The 18,166-nt window shown below is 39.5% G+C and overlaps 1 protein-coding gene across 1 annotated transcript in view; it reads right to left on the bottom strand.

The window, feature by feature from the left end:
- The window catches only part of LOC126470851 (trithorax group protein osa-like), a 99,014-nt gene that overhangs the window by 15,126 nt on the left and 65,722 nt on the right, over nt 1-18,166 (bottom strand). The window contains exons 7-8 of the mRNA XM_050098866.1: nt 5,488-5,680; nt 723-906 (exon numbers count right to left, since the gene is read on the bottom strand). Of these exons, the coding sequence (XP_049954823.1) occupies nt 723-906; nt 5,488-5,680 (377 nt within the window). The remainder of the gene's footprint in view (nt 1-722; nt 907-5,487; nt 5,681-18,166) is intronic.

The raw sequence follows: 18,166 nt of genomic DNA, 5'->3' as shown, positions 1-18,166 counted from the left end.
CTTAGGATCACTGTACAGCCATCCATTTTGAAGTACCCAAAGCTACAAACAGTAAAGGTGATATCCATTGGCAAACAACTGAACCAGAACACAATATCTAGGCTACAAATACGGGACTGGATGCCCCCTAGTGGCCGAACACTTAACAACCCATGCTGAAACGGATGTAAGCAAGGCTTTACTTTTTCAGAGGTCTGTTCTTAAGTTGCTGGAATACACTTGGGATTTTAAGTTTTTGTCAGAATAATAAAAACTAACTCTGGCTTTATGTTAAAGTGTTAAATATTTGAAATCAAGTATTGCCTCTCTATAGTTTCTCATTTGTAACTAATGAATTATTTTCATTACATACAACAAATAGAAGATGTTTGGGTTGAATCAATACAACTGACAAACTGTGGTTATCAAAAATTAAGTCTAATATACATGGCACAAAAAAATCCCAGAAACAAATAATTCCTGACTGTTACACCACAAAGTAAAGGGAAAAACAAAGATGATGATGATATGTCCACAATATCAAATTATGAAACTTTACTGTCACTTTAAAACATGAGGAATATCACATAAAATAGCTAAACAGAGGGAGAAAGTTCATATTGTCCTCATAAGCTGGGAAGAGACCCCTAACAGCACCAAGAACTATGTGACTTAGCTTCTTTTTCCTGTCCCCAATCTTTAAACTTTTAAGAACCCTCCAAATTACAGTGCTTACCACTTACCGTATATAGAAAGCCTTTGTTGACTATATGGTGGATAGGGAGACTGCTGTGGGTCTTTTGCAAAATCTGGCTGCCTTCTAGGGGTCTGTGGAGCTGGAGGTGGCATTGATTTACTATGAGGGCTTCCAGGATACATCTGACCACCTGGGCCACTTGCAGTAGCTGCTTGTTGACCAGAATATACCTGTTGGCAGTATTTACTTTCAATTGTAACTATTTTTCACAAACAAATATCAAATAACAACACAAACTGTAACAAAACTATAACTTCTGTTTCTTCATGAATAACATTTAAAAAAAAAAAAGTGTTTATACATTACTGTTCACAAGCTCCTTGCTGTTAACTGCACTAATTATTCCTGGTAATGACCTGCAATTGTGCTGTACGTTTTCACACTTTCCCCTTATTAGAAACAGTACATCATAATCATAACATTTTTGTATCAGTGAGAATGTGATCTCATATCTACCTGAATAATAACTATGAGGAAGCTAAAAAGATATAAATGATCCCCAATTATACATAATGTACAGACAGTGTATGTATAAAATAAAAAAAATTAAAATACACATTTGTTTATGACGACTTGAAATTTTCAAACTCTGTTCAGAATTAGGTAGGGGTGGGCTTTTAGCTTAAAACTTGTTGGCAGAAAAGTAACAAGTATGCTTTGTGTGTCCCAGAATGTGTTATAAATTCATATTGGGAAGAAATTCATATTGGGAAGAAATTCAAATTGGTGTTCAAGAAATCATAAAATTTATATGAAGTGTTGTTATCTGCAACAATTTCAAAGTAGGAATCACATGAATTCAAGTGATCAAATCCCAAGAACTTTGTTTTAGAATATTAAGACTGTTAATTTTTACATTTCAACTGAGGTTTTTGCACATAATGAAGCCTAACTAGATAATAATATTGTTGGTTTCAACTGAGAATACTGTATTATTAATCTCGAGGGTGGAAGTGTTGCAGGCATATTGTCCTCCTTAAGGCAGAGTACATTACACTGTTTATTCAAATAACGGAAAACCTAGGATGAGATGATAACAAATAAAGAGTTATGATAGATAGCTACTCACTACACAATGGTGGTGGTGAGTGGAAGACAAGCACATTGAAAGAAGACTGCTACATACTATCAGTGAATGCCCAGAGGGGGCAGTGGCAGTGTGTGTGTGTGTCTGTGGGGGATGGGGAGGAGGAGAATTTGTTGCCTACATCTGACAAAGGGAATAGTTTGATAGCTGATATTACAAAGAGACTCAAAAAGTATGTTTCATAATATAATTGCAGTCTAAGTATATTTTCTTGAATGTTCCACTACACTTCAAAGTGACACAGATACACGATATTTTTCAACATCATCAATTCTCTGTAAATAATGATCAGAATGTTCTGTCTGTCAGTCAGTCAGTCCCTCGACAACAGATATCTGCTCCTCTGTTATGAAGCCATTTGAGCATTATTGTGTGAACATCCTCATCATCGGAAAATCTGTGACCGTTTCAAATAAGTTTGTCAATTGCTTGGACATTGTCATCTGTAGTAGATGCCACTGGTCATCCTGCCCTATCAGCACCATTGACACCCATGCGGCCTTGGTCACATTGTAAGCACCATTTTGCTATGGCTGGATGCAACACTGCATTTTGTCCATATACTACCAGAATTTCAAATTGCATTTGTGAGAAAATTAGACTTTTATCCATAAGATTTTTACAGACTCAAGTACTAAGACTTTGCAGCTTTGGAGTATGTTTACAGTTTCCGTGCCATTTCACTTCCACACTGTGATGCAGTTGTTATCCATACCCCAGTAGAACAGTGTCTGCAGGACATCTAGAACATGTACTCTCTTTTGACAATGTGCCATTCTTGTTGCACAATAGTCTTAACATGGGACAACCAGTGTAACTTACTATTTCAAGTACCCTCGTATATAGTAGGCCTCTTTCAGTGTATGTCTCTGCACTTCAAAGCCTCCTCTATGTAGTGAATACTGACCTATCCCATTACATATTATTATTACACTGTTTATTGACAGTTTTAAAAATGCAGACTGATGGTAACATCAGGTATGTATGTAAAAGATTTCACATAGTGTTTCCTACATCAAGTGCAAATAGAAATTTGTGTCCAAAGTGATTGTTTTTGTATCGTATACTTCTATCATATCAAGTGACATATTCTGTGTAGTTTACTCATGAGGTAACATGCAAGTCAGATTACATCCTAAGAAGAACATTCTTTACCATGAAGCCCTAATAACTGTAAATGTAAACATTTTTGCTTCTCTCATCTATAAAAAGAACAAAACTAATGAACTTATGCCACAGTAGAGTTCCATCAGAATATCAACAGAACTACGGCAACTTTTGATTACCCAGAAATAACTGTGTAGAAGGAGCAAAACTAAAACAAGTTGTGAAATTCGATTTTTTAAAAAACCTATGATCTGTAGAAGGTTGACGTGTTTTCATGATTTTTACTGTATATACTAACTACCCTTAATTATTATTATGTACCAATGACGAGTACATTAAACAGTAAATTATCAACTGCAAATACACATTTTTTATAATAAAATTTCAACTATGTTGAGACACACTGTGTGGAAAGTTATCTGTTCAATGACAAGTACACACACTATTCTTCTTCATTCTTACAGTAAGTTTACCTGTAATGATAATGTAAATGTGTGACTTTCAAAGAGCTTACTACAGAGAAATTATTCTATTCAACATAATTAGAAAATTACCTTTCAATGGACAACAGAAATTTTCTGTTGACATGTTGTATTTAGTTCCATATGCACATGGTGGGCAGAGGGGGGGGGGGGGGGGGGGGGGATGATAATACATTCCCAACTACTGTCTTATTTTCTCTCCAATTTTAAAATCTTCTGCCAACAGTCCATCCGACACTGCATTAGAAGCAACTTCAAGAAATGTAGATTTTTTTTTTTTATCTCCCCTCTGAGTTTTTAAAAATGTAGACCTCTCAGGCTGAGCACTAATTTAGCTTAAGTAGCTTCAATGTATCATTGACATTTATTTGTAAGAGTCTTGAATAAGTAATGGGTGTGCTCAGAGTTTTGGAATGCCACAGGCAAAGTCAGCATTTTGGTAGACATCATCACTGCTCCTCTACAACCTTCTTTTGATTTGCTCTCTTTGTACCATTCAACTTTGTTCTGTAAAATGTTAAAGAAACCTGCCAGTATTACCATTACATCTGAAAGGGGCTGGAAAATCTCAAATGAGTGAACTTCAAAGGGAAGCTAAAACTTCGAGAAAAGTGTATGCCATGTATCACTGATGTTTTGATAAGAAATGATTGAATATGCACTGAGTAATGTAACACTACATGAACTCTATTGATAAAATGCCATGCACAGTACTTCTATAACATAAATATATAATAATGTGTCTATGTACATACCAGCTGTACTATATTGTTATGCACTGTGCAGTATCTGTAGCATACCATACAAACAGGTGTGAACAGTATTGCATGATGTGGTATTGGTACAATCAGGCCCAACACATACAATATTTATAATGACAAGAAAAACAAATTACAGAAGACGCACAGTTTCACACGTGCACCAAGTGATTACAGTCATGAAGATCCACCTTCCTCTTGGTTGAAATGTGAATTCACTTCATGATCTGTGGTTAGTCAGTGAAAACTTAATGAAGCACAATTAGATGCAATTTTAATATACAATACTGATTTGGCAATGAGGCACTCAAATACAAAGTCAGTAGTTTGACACACAGGATATCAGTCTAAAGAATGTGACAAACGAGGGAGCAAATCATATCACAGAATTAAAGAATTTAAAAGAAAGGCAGCTAATAAAAACTGAAACTGTTAATGTTACAATGCTGTCCTATGAAACCAGCCGAGGCTGTTATAAAACTGTAGCTACATATATTTTATAATGGGTTATACTCGTGTCTAAATTAACCAATCATGAAACACTTATTAAGAAAATGTGGATGGAAATCTCGGAAGTCTCAAAATTAAAAGTTTTGGGCACCACGTACATCTAGACAAACATTGCAGTAAACCTTTTAGAGATCTGAAAAATTGTGGGCTGTTGAACTTGCGGTAAGACTGTTTGGAAGTTAAAAATTTTCAGTAACTGCAATACAGGCTGTAACAACATTTACAAGGCTTAAATAGAACTACTCAAGAAAGAATATACAATCCCTTAATTGTCTATGTCCTCAATGAGAAAGTTACAAGGCACAGTAACACAAATGGTACAATTATGTATGGATGAAAAGGGAAACCATATAATTTAGATATCTCACTCAACATAGAACATAATTACACATATACTTAAGAAATGGTATGACACACTCATGCATTTACAATTTCTGTGGCATAGCATTTGGAGCTGTAAAACCTTATGTGATGTAACAAAATATTTAAAATTGCATTGCTTCCTACAGTTATAATCACTGACTAACATGACACAGTGATTAGTGTACCACAGGTACATTCATCCACCCAAATATTGGTTACACATGGTTGCCGTAAAAAGCTTACAGTAAATGGAGGGATGATTTACTTGAAAAGAAACATCCCACTCCATTTCCATATTTATCTTCTGTCATCTTCTTTACAGTTGTAGGTATTCAAAAATACATCGCATTGATCCAGAAAATGTAAATGAATATCAGCATTGTTATTTCTTTCACATTTTAATGAAGAAGTATGATTTACTTTTATACAAATGACTATAATTACCGGATCTTGACGGTAATAGTCTTGCTGTGGTGGATACCCTGTGGGTTGCTGTGCTGGTGGTCCCATAGGTGGAGCAGGAGAGCCAGTACGTGAAGGATAGCCAGGTGGCTGTCTGGGCCCCCCGTACCGGTTGTGTCCAAAGGGATCTTGACCACCAGCCGACTGCTGCGTCCCTCTACCTTGTCCATAACTCCTGAAAATAATAAAAGACTAATTGCAACACATTATTTTCCTAATTACAATGCCACCAACTGTTACCTCAATATAGATTCTCACATTTGCTCAATTTTAGACTACTGCCAGCCTATTCTCTGATAGAACAAATGTTCTTGCTAAGCCAAAGACAATATGCAATAGACCCAAATGAAAATTTAATATTCTCTTGTTTTTACTTTCACACAAAGGTAGGTGTGTGTGTTTTTTTTTTTTTCTTTTTTTTTTCTTTTTGGAGCTTACGGGTGCTCAGTGTTGAGGCTATCAGTGCCCTTACATATTTTGAAAGAAACAAATATGATTAAAATGTCCAAAATTGTTGTCTAACAGTGTGAAGGAAACCTATAAAATGACACTCATTCACTCACTCCCATGCCACTCACATGGAACCACACAATCACCATGTCTCACAGGAATTAATACAATGGAGAAGGGTGAAAGGCACCATTCCTGGGATTAAAATAGAAGTAAAACCACAGAAGAGCTAAAGGAAAGGCACAGGGAAAAGTGACTGGTCGACCACTTACAAAAACATGAGTGACCCAGTCATCCTGTTAACAGATTAGGAACATCATCCTAAAATTTTTGGAAACACATTGGAGATATCACAACATCTTAAAACTCTCAAACACATTCCTTTCAATGTCACTTGAAACAAAGGGGACATCTGCTGCTGCCGCCCTCTGGTCTAAAAATAAAACATAATCTAGTAAAATGTGGTGCACAGTCATCTGTATGCTACAGGCAGCACACACTGGAGGATCCTCTTGGCAGAGCAAGAAGCCATGCATCAGAGGATTGGCCTATGTGAAGACAAGTAAGCAGGACTTCATCCCATCTTTGTGGCCAAAGCTTATTACCAATCACTTCCACCCACCCAATCATCTTCCCATTGACACACTGTTGTGGATTGGCAAGACAGCCAACCCACTATGAGAGGAAGCCGAAAGGCACACGTTTTAGCTCACGCAGGCTGGCATGAGGTCTGGAACAGGTCAAGGAAATGAGACTAACAAAAAATGAACGTAGCTGCTGGAATACTTAACTTTAATCCATAAATGGTGAACATCACTCTTGACGGTACATGTCTTACAGCATCAATAGTAACTGGTAATGGCGCTTTGCTAGGTTGTAGCAAATGACGTAGCTGAAGGCTATGCTAACTATCGTCTCGGCAAATGAGAGCGTAATTTTTCAGTGAACCATCACTAGCAAAGTCGGCTGTACAACTGGGCGAGTGCTAGGGAGTCTCTCTAGACCTGCCGTGTGGCAGCGCTCGGTCTGCAATCACTGATAGTGGCGACACGCGGGTCCGACGTATACTAACGGACCGCGGCCGATTTAAAGGCTACCACCTAGCAAGTGTGGTTTCTGGCGGTGACACCACACACACAACTCTACTTAAACAGCGAGGTGATGGCATGCAGGGGGATAGCACACTGAAATAACTGAAGATCGCTCCATGCCTCCTTGACTGCTACATCTGCCCTTTTGGTCCCCTCAATACCCATGTGTCCTGGTACCCAGCAGGACACCTCCTTCCCCACCCAGCCATTGTAATTGATGGAGGATGTCCTGGATAATTTGGCCTACTTTATCTGCTGGATACGAGCATTGTAGAGAGTCCAGAGCATTCAGAGAATCTGAACAAACAAGGAACTTAGCAAACTAAGCACACCTCATCTGCTCCAGTGCCCACAAGATCGTGTACAGTTCCGCATCAAAGACAGTAGAGTCTCAAGGCAGTTAAACCTTGAGGACACTATCAGGGAAAACAACAGAGCAAACAATGGGGCCCCTGTTTCAACCCATCCAGAAAGACAGCTGTAGAGCTGTGGCGCTCAGTTAAAATGGCAGAAAATATAGTATTTAAACATATGCAGGAGTGCAATCTCTCCTGTACTGCACTAATTCTAAAATTACCCTGGGACTATGCAATGATGACAGTGGCAGGTAGTTAAAATCCTGGATTTGAGGACTTACGTTTCCCATATTAAGTGACTCCAGCACACACTGCACGCAGATTGCAAATGGCACTGTTGCTCATAGACGATTAGAGAAAAGGTGTTCCAAAGGTGGACGAGCAACAGTATTGTATGCAAGTGAATTTGGAGTATGAGGCTGGTCCTGCAAGCACCTGTGGCCAGTCTAATCCCCTCAAGATGGATAGCATCAATGATATTCAGATAAGAAGGCCTCACTGAGCTGTACAATGTGCATCCACAGTCAAAGCGTGAACACACAAAAGCCCTATAAAACTAAACAGATGTGCCCTGTCTGCTCCCCAACACCTGTAGCTAATGCACTTTATGATATTGAGTGCTTTCTGGGTTCTGGGTTTCAGCTCTCTCAGGTGTGGTAACCATAACAGTTTGGAGTCAAAAATGAGGCCCAGAAACCTGACTGAGTCTTTCAAATGTAAAATGGTGTCTGCCATATGCAAGTTAGGTAAATTAAAAATACTATGATAATGACTAAAATGAAAACACATACACACTTTTCTGCAGAAACCTGAAAACCTCTCTGTGCAGACCACTCCTACAACTTAGAACTACTTAAACCTAACTAACCTAAGGACATCTCACACATCCATGCCCAACGCACGATTTGAACCTGCAACCGTAGCGGTCGCGTGGTTCCAGACTGAAGCACCTAGAACCATTTGGCCACAAGGGCCAGCTAGTTACATCTGACAGGGCACGACTGCAACACTGGAGGAGTAACAAATAAATAGCAAAATCATCCACAAATAAGGAGCACATACAGGACTCCTTACCATAGACATGATTCTGTTTAAAGTACAGCAAAGAGAGTAACACTTGAAACACTGTCCTTAGGAACACCATTATCCTGCACAAAATGATCCAACAGCATGTCACCAACTTGGGATCTAAAAAAAGCACTTAAGACAGTAAAGACTGCATGGAGATCTGGAGATGGCTACAAACGCCTCATTGATGGAGCTGCATGACAATACTTTCTCCAAGTAGTATCATACATCTTACTTATATCAAAGAAGATATCAAGTCAGTGATGTACTGTAAGTAAGCCTGCTGAATAGCCGTCTCCAGTACGGCAAGGTTGTCAACAGTGGACTGAAATCTGGAATTCACACCAAGCGTGATTAAGGAATTACCTGGTCTCTAACAATCAGACCTGCCGACAGTTAACCATTTGCTCCAGGGTCTTTCCTACACAGCTCATTAAGGCGACACTCTGATAACTACTGGTACATGTGTGGTCTTTTACTAGTTTGAGGAGAGGTAGCAGAATTGCTTCTCTCTAGGAGTTGGGAAAGTTTCCTGTCTGCCATATAAGATTGAAACATTCGAGAAGGATTTCCTTTGATGCTGCTGGCAAATGTCGAAGTATGCAGCACTAGATTTGGTTGTGACCGGGTGCAGTATCTTGAGTTTCAGGCAGTGCTAATTCCAGGTCCCACATGGCAAGAGGCCAGTTGAAAGCCTCAAAATTGTGGAATCTGAAGTCCATATTGTCCCTCTCTGCAGTCACACAGTAACGGTAGATCACTGGATCCCAGCTGGAATTGGTAGTAGTTGCTGTAAAATGCTCTGCCATTGTCTGAGTGATGACACCAGGCATTGTTTGGAAAACACCCTCATTTCAGCACTGCTGCTATTGGTAAACAACTGTGCCCCAGAAAATCCTCCCGATGGCTGTCCATACCTCTGTAGAATATGTGGAACTGTTGATGGAGCCCGGGAACATTTGCCATGACCTTTCCTTGCTCTCCTTAATTACGTGTTGAGCCTTGGCTCCTGCAACTTGAAAGGCTGTGAGGTTGCTTGCTGTTGTGAGGCATTTAAACCATCGAAGAACAGCATGCCACACCCAGACTGCTGAACAACACTCATCAGTCTACCAGCACACAGGCTGCCTCCTAAGATGACCTGAAGACTTTGGAACGGAAAGTCAGCAGGATCACTCGTCTGATGTGTGATCCACTCATTTCTGGACACTGTCATGGTGTTCAAACACAACCAGCTGACTGAACAGTGTACAGTTAGCCCTGCTGCCCATCCATTTCGGTGATTTCTGTTCAAGCAATCCATTTCCAGTGGGTGAATCCACGCTGAGAAGTGGTCACCGGAACAAAGGTCATCAGTTACTTCCCACTGTTTTGAGACTGCAATGGCTGGAGAGCAGAAAAAGAGGTCATTGTCTGAGGACAAGCCAGTAGCAGCTGATAGAAGAGTAAGACTGCCTGTGTTGAGGATGCACAGCTCCTGAGATATCATGAGGTTCTCCAAGTTTCGACCCCAGGGACAAGTATAGTTCAAGCCCTATAATACATTATGGGCATTGAAATTAATCAGTAGCAGAAACAGGCAGGGGAGTTGTGCAATAAGACATATAAGCCTCAGAGTCTATCACATCCTGTAGAGGTAGATACAGGGAGCAAGACAGTGATCTTATCACCCATGTGAAGAGCAACAGCTACTGCTTCTAGACTGGTAACCAAGGAGAGAGCAGAGGATTGATAGGATTGATGTGCGTTACTGACAAAGACAGTAACCCCAATCTTGGCTCTTTCCCATGTCAGGTGAGGGTACAGCCCAGTAGCACAGGGGCACCAGTGGCCTTGAAATGTGTTTCCTTAAACACAAGCACAGGGAGTGTGCCTTTGTAAGGAATTTCGGTTCCTCCATGTGTGTCCTGAACACATTAAGTTTTCGTATGTCCATCCTTCTGACTGAAGGTTGGAGGGACTTTGGTCATCCACTTATGTAATAAAATGGAACACCTCAGAAGCTATGTTGGCATTTTTGGGTTGGAGACACATCAATGTTATAGTCTATGGAAACCAGTTCAGAGATGTCTGCCACTGATGGGATTGTGTATACGATTGGAGTTAACCCCCTTGGCATCAGTTAAGGCCTGAAGATCATATATTGAGTCACCAAAACTGGTAACTGTATAATAAATAACATCAAAAGGACGACTGCAGGTGTCACATTTTATAACATTATATGAACCCATTAATGTTCCACTTTTAGATGGGAGCCGTCTATCATGAGGTAACACTTTCACCCTAACTTTTGGCCTGGGAGGGGAGCCCACAATGGGTGGAGCTCAGTCTTTGGTTGAGATGGATGTCCCTGTCTCACATCAAGGTCCATAGCCTCCAAAGAAGAGTCAAAACAGGTGTCTGAAAGGATGACATCAATACTGTCAGACTGTGTACTTCCCATCCCCACCAGTGGACAATTCTTTGCCTTCAACTTTGATTTTTTGGTCCGAGGAGGCAACTGCAGAAGTGGTAGTGTCAGTACTGGACAGTGGACCAGACTGAGTCTTTGGAGGGGCAGGACTTCTGCATTGTCAGCAACCACGCTTTTTCTGAAGTTTTGGAGGGAGGGACAGGCTTCAAAATGACTGCAGCAGCACAAGTACATTGACCAACGCAGGTACTAGTGCTGATAGTAGCAACCTCTGTTTGCATAGCAACATCAGCTGTTTAGGAACTGAAACAAAGGAGGTACAAGTAATGAACATTGGTGGGCGGCATAGCTTTATTATTTTTTTGGCCTCATTATATGGAATGCATTACAGAGTCTTATGCTTTCGCACCTTTTGTTCTTCAAGGTATACACTACAATCCTGACTCCAGACACAGTGAGCCCCAGAGCAGTTCATACACTTCAAAGGAGATGTAAAAGCGACTCTTCATGGGCAGCCTTACCACATTTTCCCGAAGTGGCTTCTCCACGACTCCCACAATTAGTATGTCCAAAGTGCTGGCATTTGAAAGAAGGCATTGGGTTGGTGACATAAGGCCGCATGTTTAGATGAAAGAAATCTGCCTTAATGTACTCAGTGACTTCCATACTATTGAATATCAAGATAAAGGAATCTGAATTTACAAGATCCCATCTACCCTCTTCACAATGTCTTTCACATCGACTACACCTTCTGGAGCCCACTCACATCACAATACCTCCTTGGGAATGTGAACGAGATCCCTGCAAGTCACAACACCTTTGCTGTAGTTCAACGTGTTGCACAGTTCAGTGTCTATTGCACACTCCCCGAAGCAGCTACCTTCTTGGAGGTTAGCTGACGGTTGGGAACTAGAAGTTTACACTAACAATGTCGCATTGCACAAGCACTTTACTGTTTTTAAAGAGCCACAGGTTCCCTCAAAACCCTTTGGGATATAGGATGGGGAAACCTTCTCAAAACTACACTCTTTTCTTCTCACTATTAAAACCACTTTCTGATAATCAGCACGTGTTCTATTACTCAAGACAATACTTTTAGAATGAATCAGAAGGACTGGCTACATGAGCCCGTTTGTTAGATTGGGTACCTTCCAGCAGTCTACCTTTTCCACTGAGAGGAGGAAGGGAAAATTTCGAAGGATCCATTTTGGTCCCATGAACAGCTAGGGGAATAAAAGTTCACCTAGACAGAGCCCCACATAACAAAGTAAGCCTTATACAACAGAGGCACACCAGGTTCTTCAGAAGTTGCCCGCAAATGACTGTTCCACCTCATCAGCGCACAGCACACCTTGAGACTGAGGGGTTTCTAACAGCAGTTTGTACCATCCATGTGATCCGGGTGGTAAAGCCCATGACACACAACATTCCACCATCATGCTGCACAGTGGTTGCTGCAGCATGCCCAGAGCTTATGGTGACAGGCGACTGGTGACACTTACCAGTCCCCAGCTCAGGAACCTTAGGGTCACCAAGCCTGTACCCAGGAAACGAATCCTGAGCCCCTGAGGGCCTTTCACAAAAGGCTGATGTCAGCCTCTAGATGGCCATTATTAAGGAAGCCAAGAGACTGACATAAAAAGGAGAAAAACCTTGACACTGTTTTGTGTTTTAATTATCATGTGATAAGATACAGATATCATCAGCTATAAGAGTGTACAAGTCAAGTTACAAAAATGAATATAAACTCCAAATTGCATCTGTACAGAAATGTATCAGCCATCCATGTGATAAAAATAAAGCTGCATAAACAAAGTGAAAATTGGTATGCCAGCAGTAACGTATAAATTACATCCAGCCATCCCCCACATAAGTACATACCATACACTTACATTCATTTACCAATAAATGGCTCATTTACATATTCAGTAACTAATATATACAGATAATAACTGGGTCTGCTGCTATGAGTCAGTCAGAAAGCAAGCACATAATCAGTATGCTACTATGTTGAAATATTACTTGCAGGTGAAACTTTACACATTCATATTCACTCTGTATGTTCTTCCTTTTATATTGTGCCAGCAGCTTCAATGTTTCTGTACAAATAAAGATGTAACACCAGTTGTTACTTGTACGGTAAACAGCAAGTTTCCGCAAAGCACTATCAAACAAAAACCGAAAAAGAGCTGAAATAATTCCAAGCAGAAGGAAACGCCTGTTGTATGTAAAACGGGACTAATAAAGGAGACACATTGAAGCTGCTAACCTGTCACACAGCGTTCACTTGAGTAGTTGTGCTACTTCCAGCAGATTCAACAGTTTGCTACACTATAATATTTACAAGAAAGGTGTTGACAGATCAGACCAGATAACAGCACATTAGCCATTCAAAAGAAAACAGCTGAAATGTTGGGAAAAATTATTCTTTCACCTTTTTATGATCAGTGCTGCTAGTACTTTTTATCTGGTATTAGGAAACCAGGAATCAATGTTGAAAGGAAAAAATACAAATTAGCAAATTTTCTTCTGGAACTAGCAGTCAGTTTTATCCCAAAAGAAGGTGAATCCAAACCTTGATTTTATAGAGTGTAACAAAGTAATCAGACAACAGAGGTGTAAATCCCCATGGAGAGAGACTTTCTTGTGGTATGTTGTCTGAGTTGTGGAGCTCTCTAGATGCTAAACTGTTTCAAAATGTATCACACACAGACAAAATACATGTAATGTGTATGATGCGTTTCTTTTTTCAGATGACATAAACATGGTATTTTAATACAGATAATCCATGTTTTCATTTGATAAGATAGAATACAATAAATCTTTACATATATTTCAATAAACAAATGTCTAGATTTTTATGGAATAATTCAACGTATTTATTTTATTGTTCCAAAGAAGCAAGTTTTCAGAAATCCTCTAAAAATGATAGTGTGGATAGTCTGAGATAGACCTGAGAGACCAATCTTGAAAGTGTTAATAATGATCTATTTGTCACAATGTATTGTCCTTAACTATCTCCTTAAGTTGCAAGCAAGTGTCCAAGTGAACAGCTCAGAATTTGAATGTTAAAGTGCCCACAGCAAATGTTCCACTGTAAGGCTTTAAGTTCCAATAAAAAGAATTTTAAGGTCCAGAGCCATTAATTATTACATCATAAATATAACATCCACAAAATGATTTAAAATGTTTGTTAACAGACACATGAGAGAGATGGCAGAAATTGCAAGAAGTTCTTTGAGCAAGGTCGAAGGTTGCAGGCATGATAATCTGTAACTAAAAGGTGTCACAAACAACATAGTGAACACAGGGTTGATCAGCAACTGTAGCATACACATAAACATATCACATAAACAAGTACTTAAGTGCAGAACAAAACTAAATAACTATACACAGAATAACTGTCCCACTGAAATTATGTCTGCTATCTGAACTTGGTAAGTTACAGACTCAAAATACCCTAAAGCAAAGCAACTAATAATGAATTTTCTTATTTAAAGCCCTCAGGTCAATCAAATGAATACAGGCAAAAAAAGTGAGTACCAAATCCATGACAATTTTTCACCACAAAACAAATGGAATATTATATAAAACAAGCCAGTTACTTTCAGAATGAATTTTCACTCTGCAACAGACTATGCACTGATCCTTAGAACTGTGTGCTGGATCTCTGCCTTTTGCGTCTGATGTATGAACAAATAAATCACAAGGTTTCCAAAAGTGTGGGCATGTCACATACAGCTGTATGCATAAGAAGCACGAATTTCCCAAATTTAGTCCATACACTCATAGCAATTTTCCCTGTATTTTGTTGATGGTCACAGAAAATGCAAGTCACAACACAAACATTTCAGTTTGAATGGCATGTCCATTAGAGAATCATTGGGATGTGTGGCAACAGTGCATCTTCTCCTGTAAATTTTCCACTTCAAACTGAAGCTTTGATGATATTGTTCAACATCTTTTTCACTGCAACCCTGGTGCTGTTGCAAAGTAGTGGTGGATTTATGTTCCACAGAAGAATGATAGGCATGCCACTTTTCAATGTTGAAATGTGTCGTGGAATGCCTGGCAAATCGAGTTGAATAATTAAGAGCTTTTTCTTGATTCATTACGGTATCAATGGACTCATATGTTGTCACTCTACCTGGTGTTTCATTTTAGATGCAGGAATTGATGGCACTGACATCATTGGTATTGTCTGTTAATGTAGCACTTGCATGAGCAACTAGTGATTTTTGTGATTCTGTGTGATATTTGGTAGAACTTAGTGAATCAGTTCATCTGTAGCTGCTGTGATTTTATAGAAGTTTGTTGACAATGCATAAAGTTGTGCAAATTCATCAATTGCTATTTAAACATTCTAGTATCCAAGAACTGTTTTGCAAATGTCCAGCAGATGCTTCATGTCGTAATTGCACATGTTAATTGGTCTTCAGAAATCAATGTCTGTAAATGTTGTAATAAAACTGATGATTTGAGACATGAGTTAATGTCATCAATGGCTGTTTTACATGGGATAACTGGTGGATTTTCCAAAATTTAGTTCCTGGCAAGCATTGCACACTTGAAACACACACATACGTGACCAATTACTATTCCCAGTTTTTGGAAGGTTGTCGGGCCATGTAGACTAATTGACAGTAATTGCAAGTAACAGCATGCTGCATTGTCTGGTGAATGGTGTACTGATGGCCTAAGATGTCAATCAAACCTAAATTGGGATGTCTTGAAACTGCTTTGCACTGTTTGTATTGTTTAAACTTGTTTTCTGATGCATTCTGTGAATAACATGTCGGCACTTCAGATTACTGTCTTATGCATGTAACATCCTCACACATTGAAAAAAACACAGTTAACATTGTTGGCAAACATGACAATGCTCTTGCACATGCATTTTCCATTGTGAAGTACACACACTGTCAATTTTCAAGGTGCACTGTCAAATGAGTAACTATTTGACATTGTTCATGGATTGGAAATGATAAAATGCACCATACTATTTCATTCCTACTAATGTACCATTCCAGTTGATAGTGGTCGATTCCATTTATAGGTGCTGTTGCATTTACTGCTCCAAAAATTGCCATATCATTTCCTCCATTGAGATATTTGCAAATGTACTTTATCAGTTTCCCTGAATTGCAATACTCGACACTGATGAGTGCTTTGTATGTTTTTGAGAGTAATGGCGAGTACAGAAACGCCCAACAATTACAGAGTTCAGCATCATTGTTTCATACTTTTTAAGTGATGGATTTGCAGCCATCTTCAGTGGAGTGTCGTGTTACAGTGGATATCCTTCACTGCCACTGGTAGTCAGTCTCAGCAAGTAATGCTCCTAGGTATCATCTCATTCATTTCCATGCAATTGCATGGAGAATGGTTGTTGAATAAGCCACATGGACCATAAATAACATTTTGGTGACAACTTCAAAGAAGTCCTGATCACTGGTGATACCTGCTGTTTCTGCAGAGATGACACTATCAACCTGACATTGAGAGATCTTTTCTGTCAACTAAGGCAAAATGTTTACATGTGACAATTATATTTTGCCATTAAATGGAAAACAACCAACAGCATTTCTCTTCAAAACCGTGATGCTTGGAAATGAAATCCACTGAAGATTTCAATTTTTGTTTACAGCCTTGGAGAAATATAATGATGATCCAATGACAATTGACTAGTTAACAAAAGTTCTTTTATTTTATCTTGTGTAGGATTTCATGTGCATGTGATTTAAAAAGATCTGTGTGGGCCTATGCACAAACATGCGTTATTGCATCTTGTGCGTACCCATGCATGTGCTGTGGACTACCTATAAATGTGGCCAGTAGTGTGACCATTTTGCTCAATTCACCGGGATTCACATTGCCATCTTTAACAACTGAAGCATATAAATGAAAGTACCCTTCACAATGCAACTTGGTTTCATGCAACTGATTGTAGAGTTGTCATTAGGTTTGGATTTTCCCATACATACAGACAATTTCATCATTTTCACAAATCATCATCAAAATGGCACTGACTGTTTTCCTAGTTTGCTATAAATGTATGTATTAATTCAGAAGCCTCAAAGAGTATATGCAGGGTGATAATGATTGAAGTACCAGTTTCAAAACTCAGTAAAAACCTAACCAAATTTGTACAGATTATTATTGAACAAGGGGAAAATGTTATGAATAAAAAATTATGACTAGATGGGACTGAAAGTGGCAGAATAAGCAAAATAAAAGACACAGGGTAACAGCTGTTCCTAATTTTGAACCTGAGATGCTCGGCATGCATGTCTCAAAGCAGTATTGCATGATACTGGTAAAGCTCTTCTACAAGAACAGTGATGTGTGCCAGTTGGGCTGAGTTGGGTTGTTTGGGGGAGGAGACCAGACAGCGAGGTCTTCGGTCTCATTGGATTAGGGAAGGATGGGGAAGGAAGTCGGCCATGTCCTTTCAAAGGAAACATCCCGGCATTTGCCTGTAGCGATTTGGAGAAATCACAGAAAACCTAAATCTGGATGGCCAGATGCGGGATTTAACCATTGTCCTCCCAAATGAGAGTCCAGTGTGCTAGCCATTTTGCCATCTCGCTTGGTGTGTCAGCTGCTTTGCAGAAAGTTCCAGGTGCTGAAGGGTACAAAAGTAGGCATTGGTCCAATTTTTGCCAAGGTTCTGGAGAAAATTATTATAAAATTCAAAAAGACAGGTTCTTCTGTAGTAAAGTGTGGCACAGGGAGAAAAACAACTGATCAAACATCAGTAGAAGTGACCACAGCATTGCAGGAGAGGTCACAAGGTGGTGTGTAAACATGCAGTGCATGGGGAATTGCCCAAACTTTGGACATGAATGTGAGCATGGTGAATAAATTTTTACAAAACATCCTGCATTGCTATCCACAATTTTACCAATCTTCAGGAGTTGCTTCATGCTGACTTACCAATAACAAAAACGTTTTCTCTAGTGTTCTTACTTGCACGAAAGTGGACAATGAATGGCCATAGAACATTCTGCACACAGACAAAACCCATTTCCAACTACAAGGACATGAAAATACACAGAATTGCAGAATATGGTCGACGGGAAATCTGCTCACACATCCGTTACTGCTTCAATCTGCAACAGTAACTGCATGGTGCAGGTTGATAATATAAAGACCATATTTTCTGAGGAGATGGGTCCTGCAGGGCCTGTTACCTGTGCCACCACAGTTAAACACTGAATGCAAGGTGGTGCTCCTCTGCATATTGCACAGTCAGTGATGAAGATGCTGCAGAGGCACTTTGG

This window comes from Schistocerca serialis, chromosome 3 (genome assembly GCF_023864345.2).
Source record: "Schistocerca serialis cubense isolate TAMUIC-IGC-003099 chromosome 3, iqSchSeri2.2, whole genome shotgun sequence".
In the NCBI taxonomy this organism is placed as follows: domain Eukaryota; kingdom Metazoa; phylum Arthropoda; class Insecta; order Orthoptera; family Acrididae; genus Schistocerca; species Schistocerca serialis.
Note: the sequence above shows the minus strand (reverse complement) of the source record. Positions and strands in the feature narration are given on the sequence as shown.